Here is a 19,211-nt window from a genome sequence, read left to right on the forward strand (position 1 = left end):
ACAAAATACCTTTTTTAGTTCCACTTCTATAGTAGGTTTTGCTTTTGTGCCAACAGAAAAATGCAGAGCACTTAAAAAATAGGTTTTTGTAGTGAATGAGAGAAATAGAATGCCTGTCTTGAATACAGGCAGGGGTTGGGGGAGGAAGATGGTGGAGGGCATTGGTGATGGAACATTGCACTGATGAAGAGAACTGTTCTATTTTTTATATATATATAACTAAAACCCAACTACAAATATGCTTGTAATCATGGTGCTTAAATAAAGATATTTATAAAAAAAAAGGGTTGGTTTTTAAAACAATGTAACATCCACTTGTTTAGAAGTGAATGTATAAATAAATGTATCTATAGATCAATGAAGAGATAAATGAAGAGTAATTTATTTTTAGTGGTTGGATATTAAAATTAGGAATTTATTGAAATTATTGTTTTTTATTATTTAATATGTTGGTAAGGGACTGGAGCGATAGCACAGTGGTAGGGCATTTGCCTAGCACACAGCTGTCCAGGGCATTCCTGGGTTCGATTCTTGGTGTCTCATATGGTCCCCCAAGCCAGGACCAACTTCTGAGCATGTAGATAGGAGTAACCCCTGAACATCACTGGATATGCCCCCCCCTCAAAAATGTTTTTAAAATAATATGTTGGTAAAAATTGAGAAAATTTATAAAAAGTATCAGTTATGCTTTCTATAATTATTTCTGTGTTCATAAAAGACCTGGAACTTTAATAGTCACTATATTCATCTTTGATAACTATCAAAATGTTGAGAAAATTTTAATGTGAAGAACAGTTTTAAAATACAAAGGTCTATGTAGACCTTTTTTTTTTAAGCAAGGAACTCCATCTAGTTGATGTGATGCTACTTAGGCCCTGCAGTGTCTGGGATATTGAGGCCACCTTGGCTGTGCTGGGGACCTCCACGGGTACATCACACAATGCTGGGGGCAGAGTATGTTGTGCCAGGAGTTAAACTTGGGCTGCTTAAGCATGTGCCCTACTTTCTGTACTACTTCAGTCCTTCTTTTGCTTATTTATTTTTAATGTCTTTGTTTTGGTTTGGTTTGGTTTGTGGTCTATACCTGGTGTGCTAAGGGATCATTCCTGGTTCTGCACTCAGGAATTATTCCTGGTGATGTTCAGAGAACAATAAGGTGTAGAATCTCCCATGGGTGTTTTTGTGAACTGAACTGAAAACATAGTCATGTATTGATATATAGTTCACACATCTCCTAGACTTCCTCCTCTGCAGAGCTCTTGTTGCCTCCACCCTGGGCTAGGTAGCTGTTTCCTTGTCCAGCTCTCTGTGCAGAAAGCAACTGCCCTGTTTTTCTGTCCAGCTCCCAGTCTCAAGACTGAATATTTGTCTCACACATCTGGGTAATGTTGATGGCTCTGCTGCCTTCCTGAGTTCATTATTTTCAAATGGTGAAGAACCAAACCCAATGTCATATTTTGTATGCTCTTCACTTGCCACCTCATTTTATTTTCACTTCATGATCATTTCAGATTCACAGTTACAAATGGGAAGCATTGATGATGGGAATGTGGCACTGGTGAAGGGGGAATGTTCTACTTATGACTGAAACCCAACTACAATCATGTTTGTAATCATGGTGTTTAAATAAATATATTATTTTAAAAAAAACAAATGCTTATCCCAGAAAAAATGAGGATTATATATATATATGAAAATAAGGCCTACATGCAGACTTCTAGAATCAAATCAAAGCAACATAATTTGGGAAGAAAGAAAAGATAGAAGAGACAATCAAGTCTGAGCTTTTGATTTTTTCAGTGGAAGAAGCAAAGACCCAGTAGATGTTTCTAACTTGCTGGAGGAAGCCAGGTATCTACTATGTGGTCCATAATGTGACTAATTTATAGACCCTGGAGCCCAAAATAATGTTTTGTCAATTTGTAGCCTAGCAATCAGAGCTATATGACATGTTTAACCAAGATATATAAATTTAAAATATAAGTTATGATGCCAATTATTTTTATATTTATTTGAGGGGAGACTATTGGACAATACCCAGCTCTGATTGGGGCTTACTCCTGGTTCACTCCTAGCAGAACTTAGGGGACTATATGTTGTGCTGAGTATCAACGATGGTTCAACTGTGTGAAAAATAAGCACATTACCAGCTGCGCTATATCTCTCTTACTCCCATTTATTTGCTTTTTAATTTATGAAAGAAGATGCTGGGGAACAAACCCAGGCCCTCATCCATGTGATCCATTTGCTCTACCAGTGATTTAAATTCCTGCTAAATTTTATTGAAAGAAAAAACATTTTTTAAATTGAAGTGTTGGAAGAGGTTTGGATGTGTAAAAGATCAAGTTAGACTTCTTTTTTTAAATTTCTTTTAAATTTTATTGTATTTTTAAATATCTTTATTTCAACACTGTGATTACAAACATGACTATAGATGGGTTTCAGTCACAAAAGGAACACACACCCCCCTTCACCAGTGCAACATTCCTACCACCAATGCACCCTTCCCCTACACTCCCTGCCTGTATTCGAGACAAGCATTCTACTTCTCTCAGTCATTAACATTGTCATGATAGTTGGTGTAGTCATCTGTCTAACTAAACTCACAACTCTATGCGGTGAGCTTCACGTCAAGAGTGATCCTTCCAGCCCTCATCTCTGTTGTCCCTGGGCATTATTACAATAATGTCTTTTGTTTTTCTTAAAGCCCGTAGATAAGTGAGACTATTCTGTGCCTCTCTCATTCCCTCCGACTTATTTCATTCAGCATAAGAGACTTCATATCTTAGTTGCATTGTATTCCTGAGCTCCATAATGAAACAATTTGAAATGAGTGTTTTTTTTTTTTTAACTTTTAGGATCTGGAAGATGTGGTTAAGTCAAAAGAAAAAGAGCTGGAGAAAGTTGAACAGAATGGACTTGCTCTGATTCAGAATAAGAAGGAGGAAGTGTCTGGTGCTGTACTGAGCACGTTAAAAGAGCTTCGCCAGACCTGGACCACTTTGAACCTCAAGGTAATGCTATCTATGGAGAGTTGGTACTGAGACAGACTTGTCCTCTCCTGAGCAAGCATGACAGGGGCTGGGTTGTCCTAAAGTTACTGCCCAAAGGATTATGGACTCTATATACATCATTGTTTTGTTCTAAGTCTTTTATATTCATCTCCTCTTTAAAAACAGTCTAGTAGTGATTCTTTTCTATAGTCAATATTATTCTGAATGTTTTTAATCCAGTGTAGATACAGATATTATCTAGGCACAGTTTTCAAATGTCTGGCTTCTGCTGCAATGTTTCTCCTAGAGAAAGGGTAGCTGGAGGGTGAGAGAGAAATACAACTTGGATATTTTCTTTTACACGATCAATTGACATCTCCAATTTTCATGTCTAAATCAGCACCCTTTCTGCCCCACCATCCTATGCTTTCTGCCACCTTAGTTCATAGCAAAAGAATAGCTAAAATAGAAGAGTAGTTTGAGGGTAGGTATGGTAGTAGGTAGGTAGGTAGGTAGGTAGGTAGGTAGGTAGGTAGGTAGGTAGGTAGGTAGGTAGACAGGCAGGCAGACAGACAGGCAGGCAGGCAGGCAGACAGATAGACAGACCAATCAGTTTTATTTCCTGGGGAATTATAGATGATAGATAGATAGATAGATAGATAGATAGATAGATAGATAGATAGATAGATAGATAGATAGACAGACAGACAGACAGACAGACAGACAGACAGACAGACAGACAGATAGACAGATAGACAGACAGACAGACAGACAGACAGACAGACTAATCAGTTTCATTTCCTGGTGAATGAAATTTGAATCTTCCTGGATTAAAATCTATATCTTTCAGATTCTAAGATAGGTTTCAAAATTATTGGTGCCTCTGCTTCATCTTTAATCAGGGAATAGTGATTTTTATCTACCACCAAAGGTTGTTTGAGGATTAAATAAAAGTACTGGAAGCATTTAATTTATTTCCTAAACCAAAGAGTAAACACATTAATCTCTATCATTTCTATAATATAGAATAGATATATCACCTTTATCAGCATTTTGGTTTAGAGTATTCAAAGATATGGAGGCTGCATTTCAAAACTGCCACACATACTTTTAATTTTGGGAGGCTGTCTGAACACTTGCTGCTATTCGTTAATGGAACCATTTTCATCACTTGGAGAATCTAATCAGTCATTTAAATAATATGCAATCTAGGGACAGAGTAATAATACAGCAATTAGAGCATTTGTCTTGCATAAAGCCTACCTGGTTAGATCTCTGGCGTCTCCTGTGGTTCTCTAGTCCATTAAGAATAATTCCTGAATGTAAAGCCAGGATTAAAGAACCCCTGAATAATGCCAGGTATGGCCAAAAAAAAAAAAACAAAATTTAAGTTATATTTAATCCTAAAATGTATCTCTTTCCAAAGGTTGGGAAGTTGAGGGCACTGCTGGAGTCAGTGCTTGAACATTGGAGCAAGCACAAGGCGACCTTTGATGAGACTGTCAGCACCCTCACAGAGGCCAGGTACTCGCTGTCCCGTTTCCGGCTGCTCACTGGCTCTTTGGAAGCAGTGCAATCACAGGTTGATAATCTTCAGGTAAGTAATGGCCTTGATCCCCCTTTTAATATTCTCTGAAACTGGATAAAATTGAAGGATGAGAAAATGTGAATATCACCTTTAAATATTGCTCTACTTGATTTACTTTTTTTTAAAAAATGTATTTGTAATGAATTCTCTCCACTTGTTAATGAGACAAGCTTGGTCAGGGATACCCAATTCCTTATCACTTGATATATATATATATATGTTTTGTTTTGGGGCCACACCATTTGACACTCAGGGGTTACTCCTGGCTATGTGCTCAGATATCACCCCTGGCTTGGGGGGACCGTATGGGATGCCAGGGGATTGAAATGCAGTCTGTCCTAGGCTAGCACTTGCAAGGCAGACGTTTTACCTCTAGTGCTACCTCTCCGGCCCCTTGATATATGTGTGTGTGTGTACATATATATGTATGTATATATATATATATATATTTCTTTTTTAAAAATTCCTATTAGGAGGCCAGAGAGATAGCACAGAGGGTTGTACATTAGCCTTGTACATAATCAACCTTGCTTCAATTCCTGGCATTTAATATGGGCCCCCTGCACTGCTAGGAGTAATTTTATGAGTGCAAAGCCAGAAGTAACTCCTGAACACTGCTGGGTGTGGCTTTAAAACAAACAAACAAACAAAAAAACCAACTAATTTCTATTAGGGCACAGAGTTTATACAGGGGTGAAGGTACTTACTAACCTTCCATGCAGTGAGTTTTGTTTTAATTATTCAGTGCCTGAGTTCTACCATGAGTGATACCCGATTACTACCAGGTGTCACTCAAAACTCTTCCACGAAACCCACCCCCCAAATAATTCTATGACAAAATATCTTAAATAATGAATTCTAAAAATTATATAATATCTAAATTAACCTCAGTGGTCTATGGACACAACCCTTTCTGTTATCCTCTTTTCCTTCTTATTCTGCTGCTTCAAACATTTTAAGGAAAAAGAATATATTTTAATGACCAAAAGAAAAATAGTTAAGGTGGTAAACTTTTAAGTTGTTTTCATTCAACGTAGTGCCAGTGGTTTAGCCAATAGCATAAAGAATTTTTTCTTTCACTTCTGCTTCATTTCTTCTGTGTTCTTGATCAATACTTTCACCTAGAAGGGAATTGTGGCTGAGCCAAAGCTGACATAAGCACAGTATGCTGGGGGTCTGAGTTGTGGTTCCAATGCTAGAATATGTTGTGCACCTATGAAGCTTTGGATTCTATTGTTGGCACTATATGCCCCTCTCCAGCACCACTGTGGGGATCCCATACCCCAAACACCGCCACTACTGACCTCCACAATACTAAAGACATTTAAAATAGAGTTCTCTCCACCTGTAATTCAAATTACCTCATTCTGTTTAGTTGCTGTCTCTGTTTCTTTGTCCAGCTGGACACCAGTTACTCTACCTTGATGCTTTTCATTCTCTCTGGCTAAAGTTACAGAGAATGGGATAAACATACTTTGAGGACACTCTGTCCATATGAGGTATCAGGAAGTCCCCCCACAATAGTTCTACTCTCATTTGAGAATCAAAGTTTCTATGTTGCTGACCTCAAATGCCCATTTTCTCAAAGGAATGCCTTTCCTTAGGAGTACAGTAGGAGAGAAGATGAAATGTACACACATAATTTTAAAAGCATTTTTAAATGGGGCCTTAAAAGGTTAAGGGACTTTCTCAGTCTTTCAACCAGAACCATATATGGTCCTCTAAGCAATGACACGAGTGATCCTTGAGCACTGAGCTATGAGTAAATCCCAAGCACAACCTAATGTGACACAAAAACAAAAAGAGAACAAAAAAGCCTAAGTAGTTTATTTGCAAATTGTCAGATTCGTTATAATTTACTTTGAAGAACAAAGAGAAAAGATGTTAAAGAACAACTTTTCATTTCTCTGACCTTGATTCGATCCCCAGTACCACATGGTCTCCTGGGCATCACTAAATGTGACCTTGTCAGCTTTCCCAGCACCACCAGCATGGTTCTGACACCCCAGGGCACAAATATTTCCACATTCTCAGGCCCTAGCACTAAATTTCTCACCTAGTTGACCTAGGGATGGTAGGAGTTCTCAGAGATCCCTTGCAAAAAAAAAGTACTTTGAGAATAGTTTAAGTTTCAAAAACTCTTTGATGTTTTGTTTGTTTGCTTTTAATTTATTTATTTTTATTTTATTTATTTATTTTTTATAGATAAGAGAGTCACTCACATCTAGCAGAACTCAGGACTTACTCATGGCTCTCCATTCAGGGAGCATACCTGGGGGCCAGCACCTTATGCACTATCTTTCCAGTTCCTTTCAGAATACTTGTTTTAATTCAGAAATTTTATTTATTTTTAGTATATTTTTATTTAAACATCTTGATTACAAATATGATTGTGATTAGGTTTCAGTCATGTAAAGAATACCCCCTTCACCAGTGCAACATTCCCACCACCAATGTCCCAAATCTCCCTCCATCCCACCTTTTGTTTGTTTTTTTTTAAGAGTTATTAAAATGTGTTGCTGTAGATGGAATGGAAGGAACCTTTCTCAATATAGTTAAGGCCATCTACCACAAGCCAGTGGCAAATATTATCCTCAATGGAGAAAAACTAAAAGCCTTCCCTTTAAATTCTGGCACAAGACAAGGCTGTCCTCTCTCACCACTCCTATTAAACATAGCACTGGAAGTACTCACTAGAGCGATTAAGGCAAGAAAAAGATATCAAGGGAATCCAGATAGGAAAGGAAGAAGTAGGGCCGGGCGGTGGCGCTCGAGGTAAGGTGCCTGCCTTACCTGCGCTAGCCTAGGAGACGGACCGCGGTTCGATCCCCTGACGTCCCATATGGTCCCCCAAGCCAGGAGCGACTTCTGAGCGCATAGCCAGGAGTAACCCCTGAGCGTCACCGGGTGTGGCCCAAAAACCAAAAAAAAAAAAAAAAAAAAAGAAAGGAAGAAGTGAAGCTCTCACTGTTTGCAGATGACATGATACTCTACTTAGAAAACCCTAAAGACTACCAAAAAGCTTCTAGAAACAAAAGACTCATATAGCAAGGTGGCAGGCTACAAAATTAACAAACAAAAATCAATGGCCTTTCTATATACCAATAGTAATAAGGAAGAAATGGACATTAAGAAAACAACCCCATTCACAATAGTGCCACACAAACTCAAATATCTTGGAATCAACTTGACTAAAAATGTGAAGAACCTATACAAAGAAAACTATAAAACTCTGCTCCAAGAAATAAGAGAGGACACGCAGAAATGGAAACACATACCCTGCTCATGGATTGGCAGGATTAACATCATCAAAATGGCAATACTCCCCAAGGCATCATACAGATTTAATGCGATCCCTCTAAAGATACCCATGACATTCTTCGAAGAAGTGGATCAGGCACTTTTGAAATTCGTTTGGAACAACAAACACCCTAGAATAGCTAAAGCAATCATTGGGAAAAAGAATATGGGAGGAATTACTTTCCCCAACTTTAAACTTTACTACAAAGCAATAGTTATCAAAACAGCATGGTATTGGAATAAGGACAGGCCCTCAGATCAGTGGAATAGGCTTGAATACTCAGAGAATGTTCCTCAGACATACAATCACCTAATTTTTGATAAAGGAGCAAGAAATCCTAAATGGAGCAAAGAAAGCCTCTTCAACAAGTGGTGTTGGCACAACTGGCTTGCCACTTGCAAAAAATTGAACTTAGACCCCCAGCTAACATCATTTACGAAGGTAAAATCCAAATAGATTAAAGACCTCGATATCAGACCCAAAACCATAACATATATAGAACAACACATAGGCAAAACACTCCAGGACATTGAAACTACAGGCATATTCAAGGAGGAAACTGCACTCTCCAAGCAAGTGAAAGCAGAGATTAACAGATGGGAATATATTAAGCTGAGAAGCTTCTGCACCTCAAAGGAAATAGTGCCCAGGATACAAGAGCCCCCCACTGAGTGGGAGAAACTATTCACCCAATACCCATCAGAGAAGGAGCAAATCTCCAAAATATACAAGGCACTAACAGAACTTTACAAGAAAAAAAAATATCTAGTCCCATCAAAAAATGGGGAGAAGAAATGAACAGACACTTTGACAAAGAGGAAATACAAATGGCCAAAAGACACATGAAAAAATGCTCCACATCACTAATCATCAGGGAGATGCAAATCAAAACAACTATGAGATACCACCTCCCTCCACAGAAATTGTCACACATCACAAAGAATGAGAACAAGCAGTGTTGGCGGGGATGTGGAGAGAAAGGAACTCTTATCCACTGCTGGTGGGAATGTCGTCTAGTTCAACCTTTATGGAAAGCGATATGGAGATTCCTCCAAAAACTGGAAATCAAGCTCCCATACGATCTAGCTATACCACTCCTAGGAATATACCCTAGGAACACAAAAATACAATACAAAAACCCCTTTCTTACACCTATATTCATTGCAGCACTATTTACCATAGCAAGACTCTGGAAACAACCAAAATGCCCTTCAACAGAAGAATGGCTAAAGAAACTGTGGTACATATACACAATGGAATATTATGCAGCTGTCAGGAGAGATGAAGTCATGAAATTTTCCTATACATGGATGTACATGGAATCTATTATGCTGAGTGAAATAAGTCAGAGAGAGAGAGAGAAAAACGCAGAATGGTCTCACTCATCTATGGGTTTTAAGAAAAATGAAAGACATTCTTGCAATAATAATTTTCAGACACAAAAGAGAAAAGAGCTGTAAGTTCCAGCTCACCTCAGGAAGCTCACCACAAAGAGTGATGAGTTTAGTTAGAGAAATAACTACATTTTGAACTGTCCTAATATTGAGAATGTATGAGGGAATTGGAAAGCCTATCTAGAGTACAGGCGGGGGTCGGGTGGGGAGGAGGGAGATTTGGGACATTGGTGATGGGAACGTTGCACTGGTGATGGGTGGTGTTCTTTACATGACTGAAACCCAAACACAATCATGTATGTAATCAAGGTGTTTAAATAAAATATATAAAAAATGTGTTGCTGTATTTTTTTACTCTTATCCTTTTAAAAAAAAGAACTTACTAAACTTTCTGCTGGTGCTTCATTGAGTTCAATGTGAGTCAATAGTTTTCAAAAGTACTCTCCTTTCTCTTCTATTTTTTTAGTTTTTCTTTCAACTTTCTATTCTTTTTAAAGAAAAACGTGTTGCTTTTGGTCTTCCTAAAAATGTAGTTATGTCAATTATGAAATGCATTTTCTTTAAATAAATTTTTAAAAAGTTATTAAGATGATGCAGCCAATTTTACCTAACAAGATACATATGCTGAACCTCTTTTAAGTTGAGTTAATGAAGGATTACAGCAGAGTAATGTTCCTCCTGGAGAAAAACAAAAGGCAGTTGTTGGCAAGGGACAACATATAGACATACATAGGCACCAAAAGAACTATGGAGAAGTTACTTTTTTCCTCCATTTTTGAAGTCATTTTGCAGAAGAATGATAATCACATGATCTTACATCAAACTTGCCAGGTAGACCAGTAGTCTATGTAGACTATTAGACAATGGTTCATTTTACAGAATACTAATGACAATGTGGCACTAGAAATTTTAACAGCATAACTTTTGTACTTACAATCTTTTCTTAAGGCAAATAGGCAGGCTATAAAGAAAACATTCCTGTTTAAAATGTGATTAAAGGGAAAAATATTTTAAACTGAACTTGTCTCCCAATGTATCCCAACTGTAAAATGAGCAGAAAGTAATTTTTAAATGCCTGTAATCTTTTTCTTTCTTCTTCCTTACTTCTTTCTTTTTTTGTTTCCTTGTCTCTTTGTTTTCTTTACTTCTTTCTTTGAACACTTCATGAATTTGAGTTTTATGAATTTAATGAGCATTCATGTCTCAGGAACAATGCTAATCTCTGTATCATTCCAATTTTTATTATATACACTGCCAAAGTGAGAACAGTTGCCTTTGATTTTTTATTTGACTTTATGCAAATAACATAACTTTGAGGAGTTTAGAAGTCATTTGTATATAAACTCTTCCATGTTTATCACCTGCAGGTGGCTGTCTTTAGATGGCAAAGGATTCACAGCCTTTTCAGAGAATGCTTTTGCTTTGATGACAGTCAGACATGATATTTAAGTAGGATTGATTTTTATAGGCATATTTGATTGTGAACTTTATTAAGAATGGGGTCTCATGTAGGTGCAGCTAATGACATGAAGCACACCACATAGAATGATAAGTGCAGTTAGAGAAATAACTACACTGAAAACTATCATAACAATGTGAATGAATGAGGGAAAAAGAAAGCCTGTCTCGAGTACAGGTGTGGGTGGGGTGGGGAGTAGGTAGATCTGGGAAATTGGTGGTGGGAATCCTGCATTGGTGAAGGGGGGTGTTCTGTACATGACTGTAATCATACAAGTACAATTATATTTGTAATCATAGTGTTTAAATAAAGATAATTAAAAAAATTGGGTCTATTACTTCAACATAATTTCCAGTGGAATACCTTTCTCTAAGTTTTTTCTTTTTTTTTCTTCTTTTTTATCTTTTTTTTAATATTTTATTTATTTTTTAAAGCACATGTTTATATTTTAAAATACACATCTTCCATCATATTCTCCAAGTTTTTTCACTCATTCTTGGTAGAATGGTGTATCAGGCATATAGACAGTAATGATTCTTTGAAAGGAAGAAATTCCAGAGATAAGGCAGAGAAAGTACTTAATAAACTCCTGACTTTGTAATGCTTAATTGCTGAGTTTCTGGTTGAACCACTTCATGCATGTAGTTCTCTTAAGAACCTAACTTTGACTTGGAGCAGCCAAGAGAACCAAGTAATGACTGGTGCCCCCTCCATAGATAGAGGATGGATAATGTCATCTTATGAAATCTTTTCCTGAAAAATCCCAGTATCTGGCCAGAAAGAGCTTAGCATAGGGCACATCCCTATATACAAAAGCTCTGGAATTTCTCCCTAACTTCACCTGATTCCTGATACCTAAACACAAATCTTGGAGCACCTGAGCATTGTTAGGTGTAACTACCCCCCCCAAAAAAAAGAAAATAAAAAAAAGCAAAGTCTTTGATCACAGGTACATTGGTAGATAGCCTTGATACTTTGGTGCTGGTTAGATGTAGTAATGATACCTCAAAACCAACAACATTAATACTATTGTGAACTTGTTACCTGAACTACAATAATAAGCTTGTACAAGTCCAGATGCCATGATAAGAAGGTTTCACTGAGGGGCCAGAGTTATCACTCTGTGGGTAGGGCACATGCCTTGCATTTGGCCAATCGGAGTTTGGTTTCTGATAGCCCATATGGTTTCCCTACTCCCTTCCTTTGCTTCAGGAGTAATTCCTGAGCACAGAACCAGGATTAGGTTGTGAGCACCTCTGGATGTGACCCCTCCCCCACCAAAAAAGAAGGTTTCATTGTTCAGACTCAGTTATCATACCCATAACATTAAATCCTTAAAAAGAAAGAAATAATGTTTATAAAACCAAGTAGGGCATGGTTTACATATTTGTGTGCTTATATTTCTGTAACTTATTAACATCTAGATCTGACCTTATCATCTGATTCATTTTCTTTTTGCCCAGACTCTTCAAGATGATCTAGAAAAGCAAGAAAGTTATCTACAAAAATTTGCCTCTGTTACCAACCAACTCCTAAAAGAGTGCCACCCTCCTGTGACAGAGACTCTTACAAATACCCTGAAAGACATCAATATGAGGTATGCACCAGGCTAATCAGACACTGTTCTCTATTCTAGAGATCAAGATATACTTAAAGTAATTATGTGGGGGCTGGAGAGATAGTGTAGTGATGAAGAATCCTGCCTTGCAAATGATCAACCCTACCAGTTCCATCCCCACAACACATAGGCCACTAAGCAGTACTGAAATTAGCACCCAGATTTCCAGAGTACTTCTTGGGAGGTACCCCCAATGGCATCCACCACCACAGCCATCATAATAGTCAATTACAACCAGTGACACTTTCACAAAATTCATTGAAGGATGATGAAAGTAGGCTGAATAATTTAAAGACACCAGAACTTCTCTCTACCCAAGCCTTCTTTCATTTCCTTCAACTCTTGAGTACATGTCATTTTTTTTTTTGCTCTGCTACATAGAAATAAGACACCTATGCACTAATCCCCTGGCTAGGCATATGAACTAGAAAATTAGAGATCACTGTGCCAGTGACAGGTGAGTGTCTGCCCATGGGTATTGGCTTTTGTTTCCAGGTGGAATAACTTGCTGGAAGAGATCGCCAAGCAGCTACATTCCAGCAAGGCTCTCCTGCAGCTCTGGCAGAGGTACAAGGACTATTCCAAGCAGTGTGCTGCCTTGGTTCAGCAGCAGGATGAACGCACTCATGAGTTCCTGAAGGCAGCCTCCAGCAAGGATATCACTGATGACGAAGTGGCCACATGGATTCAAGATTGTCATGTATGTCCAGGAATCATGGTGGTTTCCACCAAATGAAGTTGATTCCCCTTCCCCGGGGGATGTGTGTGAGCTTTGGGGTCTCAGTCTGAGAGACCATGATGCATTCTGGCCAGGTTTTATATATAGGTCAGGTGTCAGACATTGTTGGGTAATTTCATTTTCAAGATGAGCAGTTTTTCCTTTATTATTAGGAGGTACAGTTTCATAAAAGGACTCTGCTGTCTTTTGCACAAATATGCTTGATAGAAGAATAGAAGAGGAACCAAAGAGATAGTACAAGGGTTTGAAGTACTTGCCTTGCCCATACCCAACCTGTGGTTTGAGCTTCAGCATCACAAATGGTGCTCCAGCTATCATCAAAAGTGATTCCTGAGCACAGAGTAAGCCCTGGGCACTGTTGAGTCTGCCCCCCAAACAAAAAAGACAAGAAAACAAACAAAATGAATATTGATTCCCAACTATGACTGCTGGTACTACAGTCATGAGTATTTAACTCATTCTAATAAAAGAAATGGGCATATAAAATGTTATATCTTAGGGCCAGAGAGATAGCATGGAGGTAAGGCATTTGCCTTACATGCAGAAGGATGGTGGTTCGAATCTTGGCATTCCATATGATTCCTTGAGCCTGCCGGAGCGATTTCTGAGTATTGAGCCAGAAGTAGCCCCTGAGCGCTGCCAAGTGTGACCCAAAAAAACAAAAAAAAAAAGTTATATCTTTTCAATATCCAGTGTTAAAGGTATTGTTCACAAGGCTCATTATTTAAGTGCCCATTTAATCATTTTTCTAAAAACTCCTCAGGAGAAAGAAGGTTTTTTTCCCTCTTGTTTTTCTCTATACATCTTTCTAATCTTTTTTTTTTAATACAAACTTCTTTTTTCTTTGTTGCTGCCAGTAATCTACTTAAGGAGAATAGCTCTCTTATTTCACTTATTGCATAGCTCCTACACTTTGCCATTATTTGCTCTTATTTTAATAAACTCATTTCAAAATTGTTATAAACCTTTCCAAGTCAGTTTATTAGAATTAAGGAAGTTATAAAGAGCCCATAAATTAAAAGTTGGCTTTTTCTAATACCTTCACTTGGATAATAAATAGCCACTTTAAATCTAAAGTTTCATAGTGACAGTAAAATAGTGCAGTTTTTTTTCCTACACAAATCAAATCCTTTTGTTTCATGTTTTTCTGATGTTAAGTCATCCTCAGTGAAGGACACCGACCTGTTTTAGAGAGCAGGGTTCCAAGTAGTTTCTGTGAACTTGGTTGTCTAGGGTTCTTGGCCAAGTTTAAAATTGCTCTTTGTCTCCTTCCTCTCCTAGTTGTAATATTGTAGGCAGAGAAGGGAAGACATAAGCCCTAGTGAGAAGAACCAGCCCTTTTCCATTTCTCTGTGGCAGATAGAACTCAACAATAGTAAATTCCCATGAACTTATCATCTCAAGCATACAGGAGAGTCCCACAAAAAGTGGAGATGACTCTCATGCCATGAAAAAGAATTCAAATACACTTTACCCTCCCCCTGCTTACCAGAACCATTTTTGGGGTCTCACACACTCTGGTCTCTCAAAATCACTATGTTACAGATCATCAGCCTACCGAGGATAAAGTAGGCAGATGAATTCTTTGTATGTGAAATACTGAGTAAAATAAAGTAAATAACTGGCTCCAGTTTGTTGACAGCACAGAGATGGGAAGAAATGCCATCTTTCCCCCAATATATTAGGTCATATTGTATTTTTCTTATTGGTATGATTTTTCTGCTTTCCTCCAATGTCCTATCACTACCCCCCAAAATTGTGAATTTTACCTGTGATTGTTATCAAAATAACAGTATTTGGATAGTGGTTCACTATAATACATCCTCTTCTTCATTAAAAAAAAATGTGTGTATTGGAGCTGGAGCAGTGGCACAGTGGTAGGGGGTTTGCCTTGCAAGTGTCTGACCTAGGATGAACCACAGTTGATCCCCCAGCATCCCGTATGTTCCCACAAGCCAGGAGCGATTTCTGAGTGCAGAGCCAGAAGTAACCCCTGAGCATCACCGGGTGTGACCCAAAAACCAAATATATATAAGTATTAAACTGTTAAAATACACACATCATATATTTAAAAATAGCATTAGATTTTGATTGTTGTTTGACAAGCAAGGGTTATTTGGTTTGCTGTTTCTGCAGATAAAGGTTATTCATTGTAATAGTCTATCAACATGGAATTGCATGTTTTATGTTGTGCAGACTTCGTTGATGCTCAGAGTAGGAAATACATGTTCCATGTCATTTCATGACATGTATATTTGTATCTTCTTTAGGACCTCCTCAGAGGACTTGGGACAGTGAAGGATTCTCTCTATGTCCTCCATGAACTGGGAGAGAAGCTCAAGAAGCAAATGGACTCTTCAGCAGCCTCGGCCATCCAATCTGATCAACTCTCTTTGAGTCAACACTTAGGCACCTTGGAGCAGGCTCTTTGTAAACAGCAGGCTGCCCTGCAGGTATGAAGTTCATTTGCAGTGAGTGGTATAGATTAGGTGTTTTTTAATGTCTGGGTGTACAGAGAGATACAGCAAGATTTCTCAATGAAATCATATTTCCTTTAAGACCAAAGTTTGTAAAAAAAATAAACTTGAATTTCCAATGGAGACACAGGATTACCCATTCTTTACAATGTGATTTTTATGCTACTTTTCCTTTTGGAGGGGAGAAGACTCACTCAATACTCTTGGCTCAGAGCATGTGGGTCACTCCTGGAAATGTGCGGGAAACCTGTGATACTAGGATTCGAACCCAGGTCTCCTTCATACAATGCAGGTGATGTCAGTTGTAGGAATCATATGTAATAGACCTTGTTTGGGAAGAATCTGAATCTTAGCTTGGTAAGATATTTAAAGAATAACTTTAGCCTGTTAAATCATTAGCATTACATATAAATATCTTAAAAACTTAGGAAGTATACATGCTAGAATGTGACCTCAAAACCTATTCCATCAATTAAAAAAGAGAAAGATGCTTATAGCTTTCTTAACAGATTGCCCTTTGACTAGATTCCTAAATACCCATTTTCTCTCGTGAAAAAAGACTGGAGTTCTTGACTACAAATCATTTACCAAGAGTTTGGAAGGTTTGGAGACCTGGATAGTGGAAGCAGAGGGAATACTCCAAGAACAAGACCCAAGCCACTCCTCGGATCTCTCAGCCATCCAGGAAAGGATGGAGGAGCTGAAGGTAAGTGTATTCTTTCCTTTGGCCAAGATCTGCCATCATCTGTCCTCATAAACAGAACTTGAAATACCTGCTGTGACTCTGCTTTCAGTCTTCAGCTTCAAGGAATATGCTCCTCTTGAAACTCTCCTGAGCAGAGTTCTGGCCCAGAACTTGAATCCGTGATGGAGCCTCCTTGGAACAGTGCTGCTGGGCTGCTACCTCCATCACTTCTTCCTGCATCTTGTCTCTCCTGCATCCCCATCTCCATCCCCACCTCCTTCCATTCCTAATTGTGACTGTTCAGTCTTTCTCTTCCTGATAGCAGCATTCTCTACTGAATCTTCCTTGCAACCACCATTCTCTCTCCAATTCATTCATTCTTTCCCTAAGCCTCTTTTACAGGGCTTTTCTTTATTTTAAAGAAGGTTTTATTTCATTTTAAAGAAGCTGCTCCACAGATCTGCAAGTTTTATCATAGTATTCCTTTGCTAACAATGTTTCCTGGGCTCGAGTAGCTCTTAGAATAAAATCATTACCTCACCGAACTTGTACCCCTCTCAGTCTTGTCTCCACCACTATTCTGCTCAATTCTCCAGCTTAATGACCATAGCACTTTCCAGCATCTGTGTACATCAACCTTCTTCAACTGCCATTCCACATACAGTTGCCAGTATTCAAATATAGAAAGTTTGAAAACAACTGGTCTACCACCTTGGTTCTAATTGCCAGCTTGTGGTCCATTTTGCATGGCATATGCTAGTTCATGTATGTAAAAAGATTAAAATTGCTGGTGTGCATGAGGTGCCCCCTTTTCAGATTAATTTTTTGTATTCTCAGGACTTCCTCCTCTTGTTATGGTCAGTGTCTGTCTCTTATGAAAGCACCCACCTGTGTCCATAGTCATGTCTTCCAGTGCTATTTACATTAGCATAATATTTTTATTAGATCAGCTTATGTTCACAGGAACAAACTTTGGAATTGCTGATCTCTTGACTCCAAACACATGAACCATATGAGCAGATCTCTCTGTGCTTTAAGAAAAACTAGGTCCTGTTAGTTTGTCTACTGCTCATAGTTACCCATGGAAATTCTGCCATCTAATAGTCTTGAGTCTTTAATACTCTTTAATAATTTAATAATAGTCTTGGGTCTTTAATACTCAGCAAGACATATTTGTTTATTAGGGTAATGGGCCTTTTGCAGAGTATGCACATGAGAAGGAACACATGGCCAGAGGTGGTCTAATACTTTCTCCCAAGTGGGGTTATAAACTATATATAATTTTATAGATATAAATTATATATAATTCCCAAGTGGGATTATAAATGTCTACCAGATTCTAGAACAAAGAGCTCTGTTCTGGTTTTATATGGAGAAACAAGATCCTTGAATCTCACTACTTTTGTTTTGGTTCTCACCCTTAGCTCTTCGAAGTGAAGTGTGGTACCTTCAAAGTAAAAGTGGGATTGTATTTCATTCAATAAGGGTCCAAAAACTTTTGTTTATAGGCTCTCTATTATTTGTACAAGTTGAACTTGTAGCAGTACTGACCTGAGGAGATGATGTTGATGTGAAAAAGAATTACAACTTGTAAAGTTGGCATGCTTGATCCGTTCATAACTATGTACTCAGTAAATGTCAGTTATTATTGTTATGGCTATTATCACATTTACTATTTAACAAAGGAACAAATGGTCATAGATAAATGAATTATGAAGTCTAAAGAAATAGATTTTTTTCAATCATCAGCATAGTGTTCATTTTATGAGTTCTATCAAGAGTACTCAGGAGTAAACCAATTACATAAATTACTAAGTGTAAATTACTACGTACAAGTGGAGGATAAGTGAGTAAGCTATAGCAATACCACTTGTGGCAACTATGGTGGCTGACTAGAAGCTGACTTCCTCTTTATTTGTAGCTCTAGAGATTGCAAGGAAATAACCTAGAAACATTTAGAGATCAAAGATCAGCTTGTTTCTGTAGTAAAAAGCTACTGTGTACTTGGAAAGAGGTCTTGTATATTATGATGTTAAATCTCCTTTCTAAACTTGTTTTTAGGGACAGATGTTAAAATTCAGCAGCATGGCACCAGACTTAGACCGTCTAAATGAGCTGGGATATAGATTACCCTTGAATGACAAGGAAATCAAAAGGATGCAGAATCTCAACCGGCACTGGTCTCTAATCTCTTCTCAGATGACAGAAAGATTCAGGTAGCATGACCAAGAGATGCTTTGTCATTGATATGTCCTACAAATAGCTTCATGCTTTGTGTAAACTTATACATTCTAGATCTTTCTAAGGATGATCATAAATTTATAACCAAAAGTGTGACACTCAACTTGCAGTGGTTTCAAATGTGAAATGTTTATTTAGAAATAAAAATTACAAAGGTGTTTATAGTTGTTTTTCAGTTTCAGTACTACAATGTTCCAATACAAAAATACATTAAAGAGGAATAGAAATATAGCAGTTAGGGTGTTTACCAAGCATGAGACTGATTCAGGTTGATTTCCTGGCACTGCATGATCCCTAAGCATCACAGGATATAGCCTTGGGGCTTCCAAGCATCATGAGGGTGGACTGGGGTGCCCCTGCATTGTAGGACCCACGTAGCATTGCATCATTAGAATACTTGTATTGAACCATTGGCCAACTTGACCAGGCAGCAATAACCAGAGGGGTCCCTAAACCTCTTGAGTACAGCTTACAAGACTATACACACACTCACACACTCACACACACACACACACACACACACTCACAAACACAAATTTATAAAGTAAGGTTAAATGAATTTAAACTTTAAAATATATTATTTGAGGGCCAAAGATGTAGTATAGTGGGCAGGGACCCCAATTTACATGCTACCAATCCATGTTCAATCCCTGACACCCAAAATGGTCCCTGAGCACAGATCAGAAGTATGGCCTGATACCAATGGGTGCATCCCC

General features: G+C 38.1%; 1 protein-coding gene across 1 annotated transcript in view; it reads left to right on the top strand.

Annotated features, from left to right (window-relative positions):
- SYNE1 (spectrin repeat containing nuclear envelope protein 1) overlaps window positions 1-19,211 on the top strand; it is a 578,994-nt gene that overhangs the window by 452,721 nt on the left and 107,062 nt on the right. The window contains exons 116-122 of the mRNA XM_049765309.1: window positions 2,859-3,014; window positions 4,420-4,590; window positions 12,199-12,332; window positions 12,849-13,053; window positions 15,363-15,545; window positions 16,129-16,275; window positions 18,316-18,470. Of these exons, the coding sequence (XP_049621266.1) occupies window positions 2,859-3,014; window positions 4,420-4,590; window positions 12,199-12,332; window positions 12,849-13,053; window positions 15,363-15,545; window positions 16,129-16,275; window positions 18,316-18,470 (1,151 nt within the window). The remainder of the gene's footprint in view (window positions 1-2,858; window positions 3,015-4,419; window positions 4,591-12,198; window positions 12,333-12,848; window positions 13,054-15,362; window positions 15,546-16,128; window positions 16,276-18,315; window positions 18,471-19,211) is intronic.

This window comes from Suncus etruscus, chromosome 18 (genome assembly GCF_024139225.1).
Source record: "Suncus etruscus isolate mSunEtr1 chromosome 18, mSunEtr1.pri.cur, whole genome shotgun sequence".
Classification (NCBI taxonomy): Eukaryota; Metazoa; Chordata; class Mammalia; order Eulipotyphla; family Soricidae; genus Suncus; species Suncus etruscus.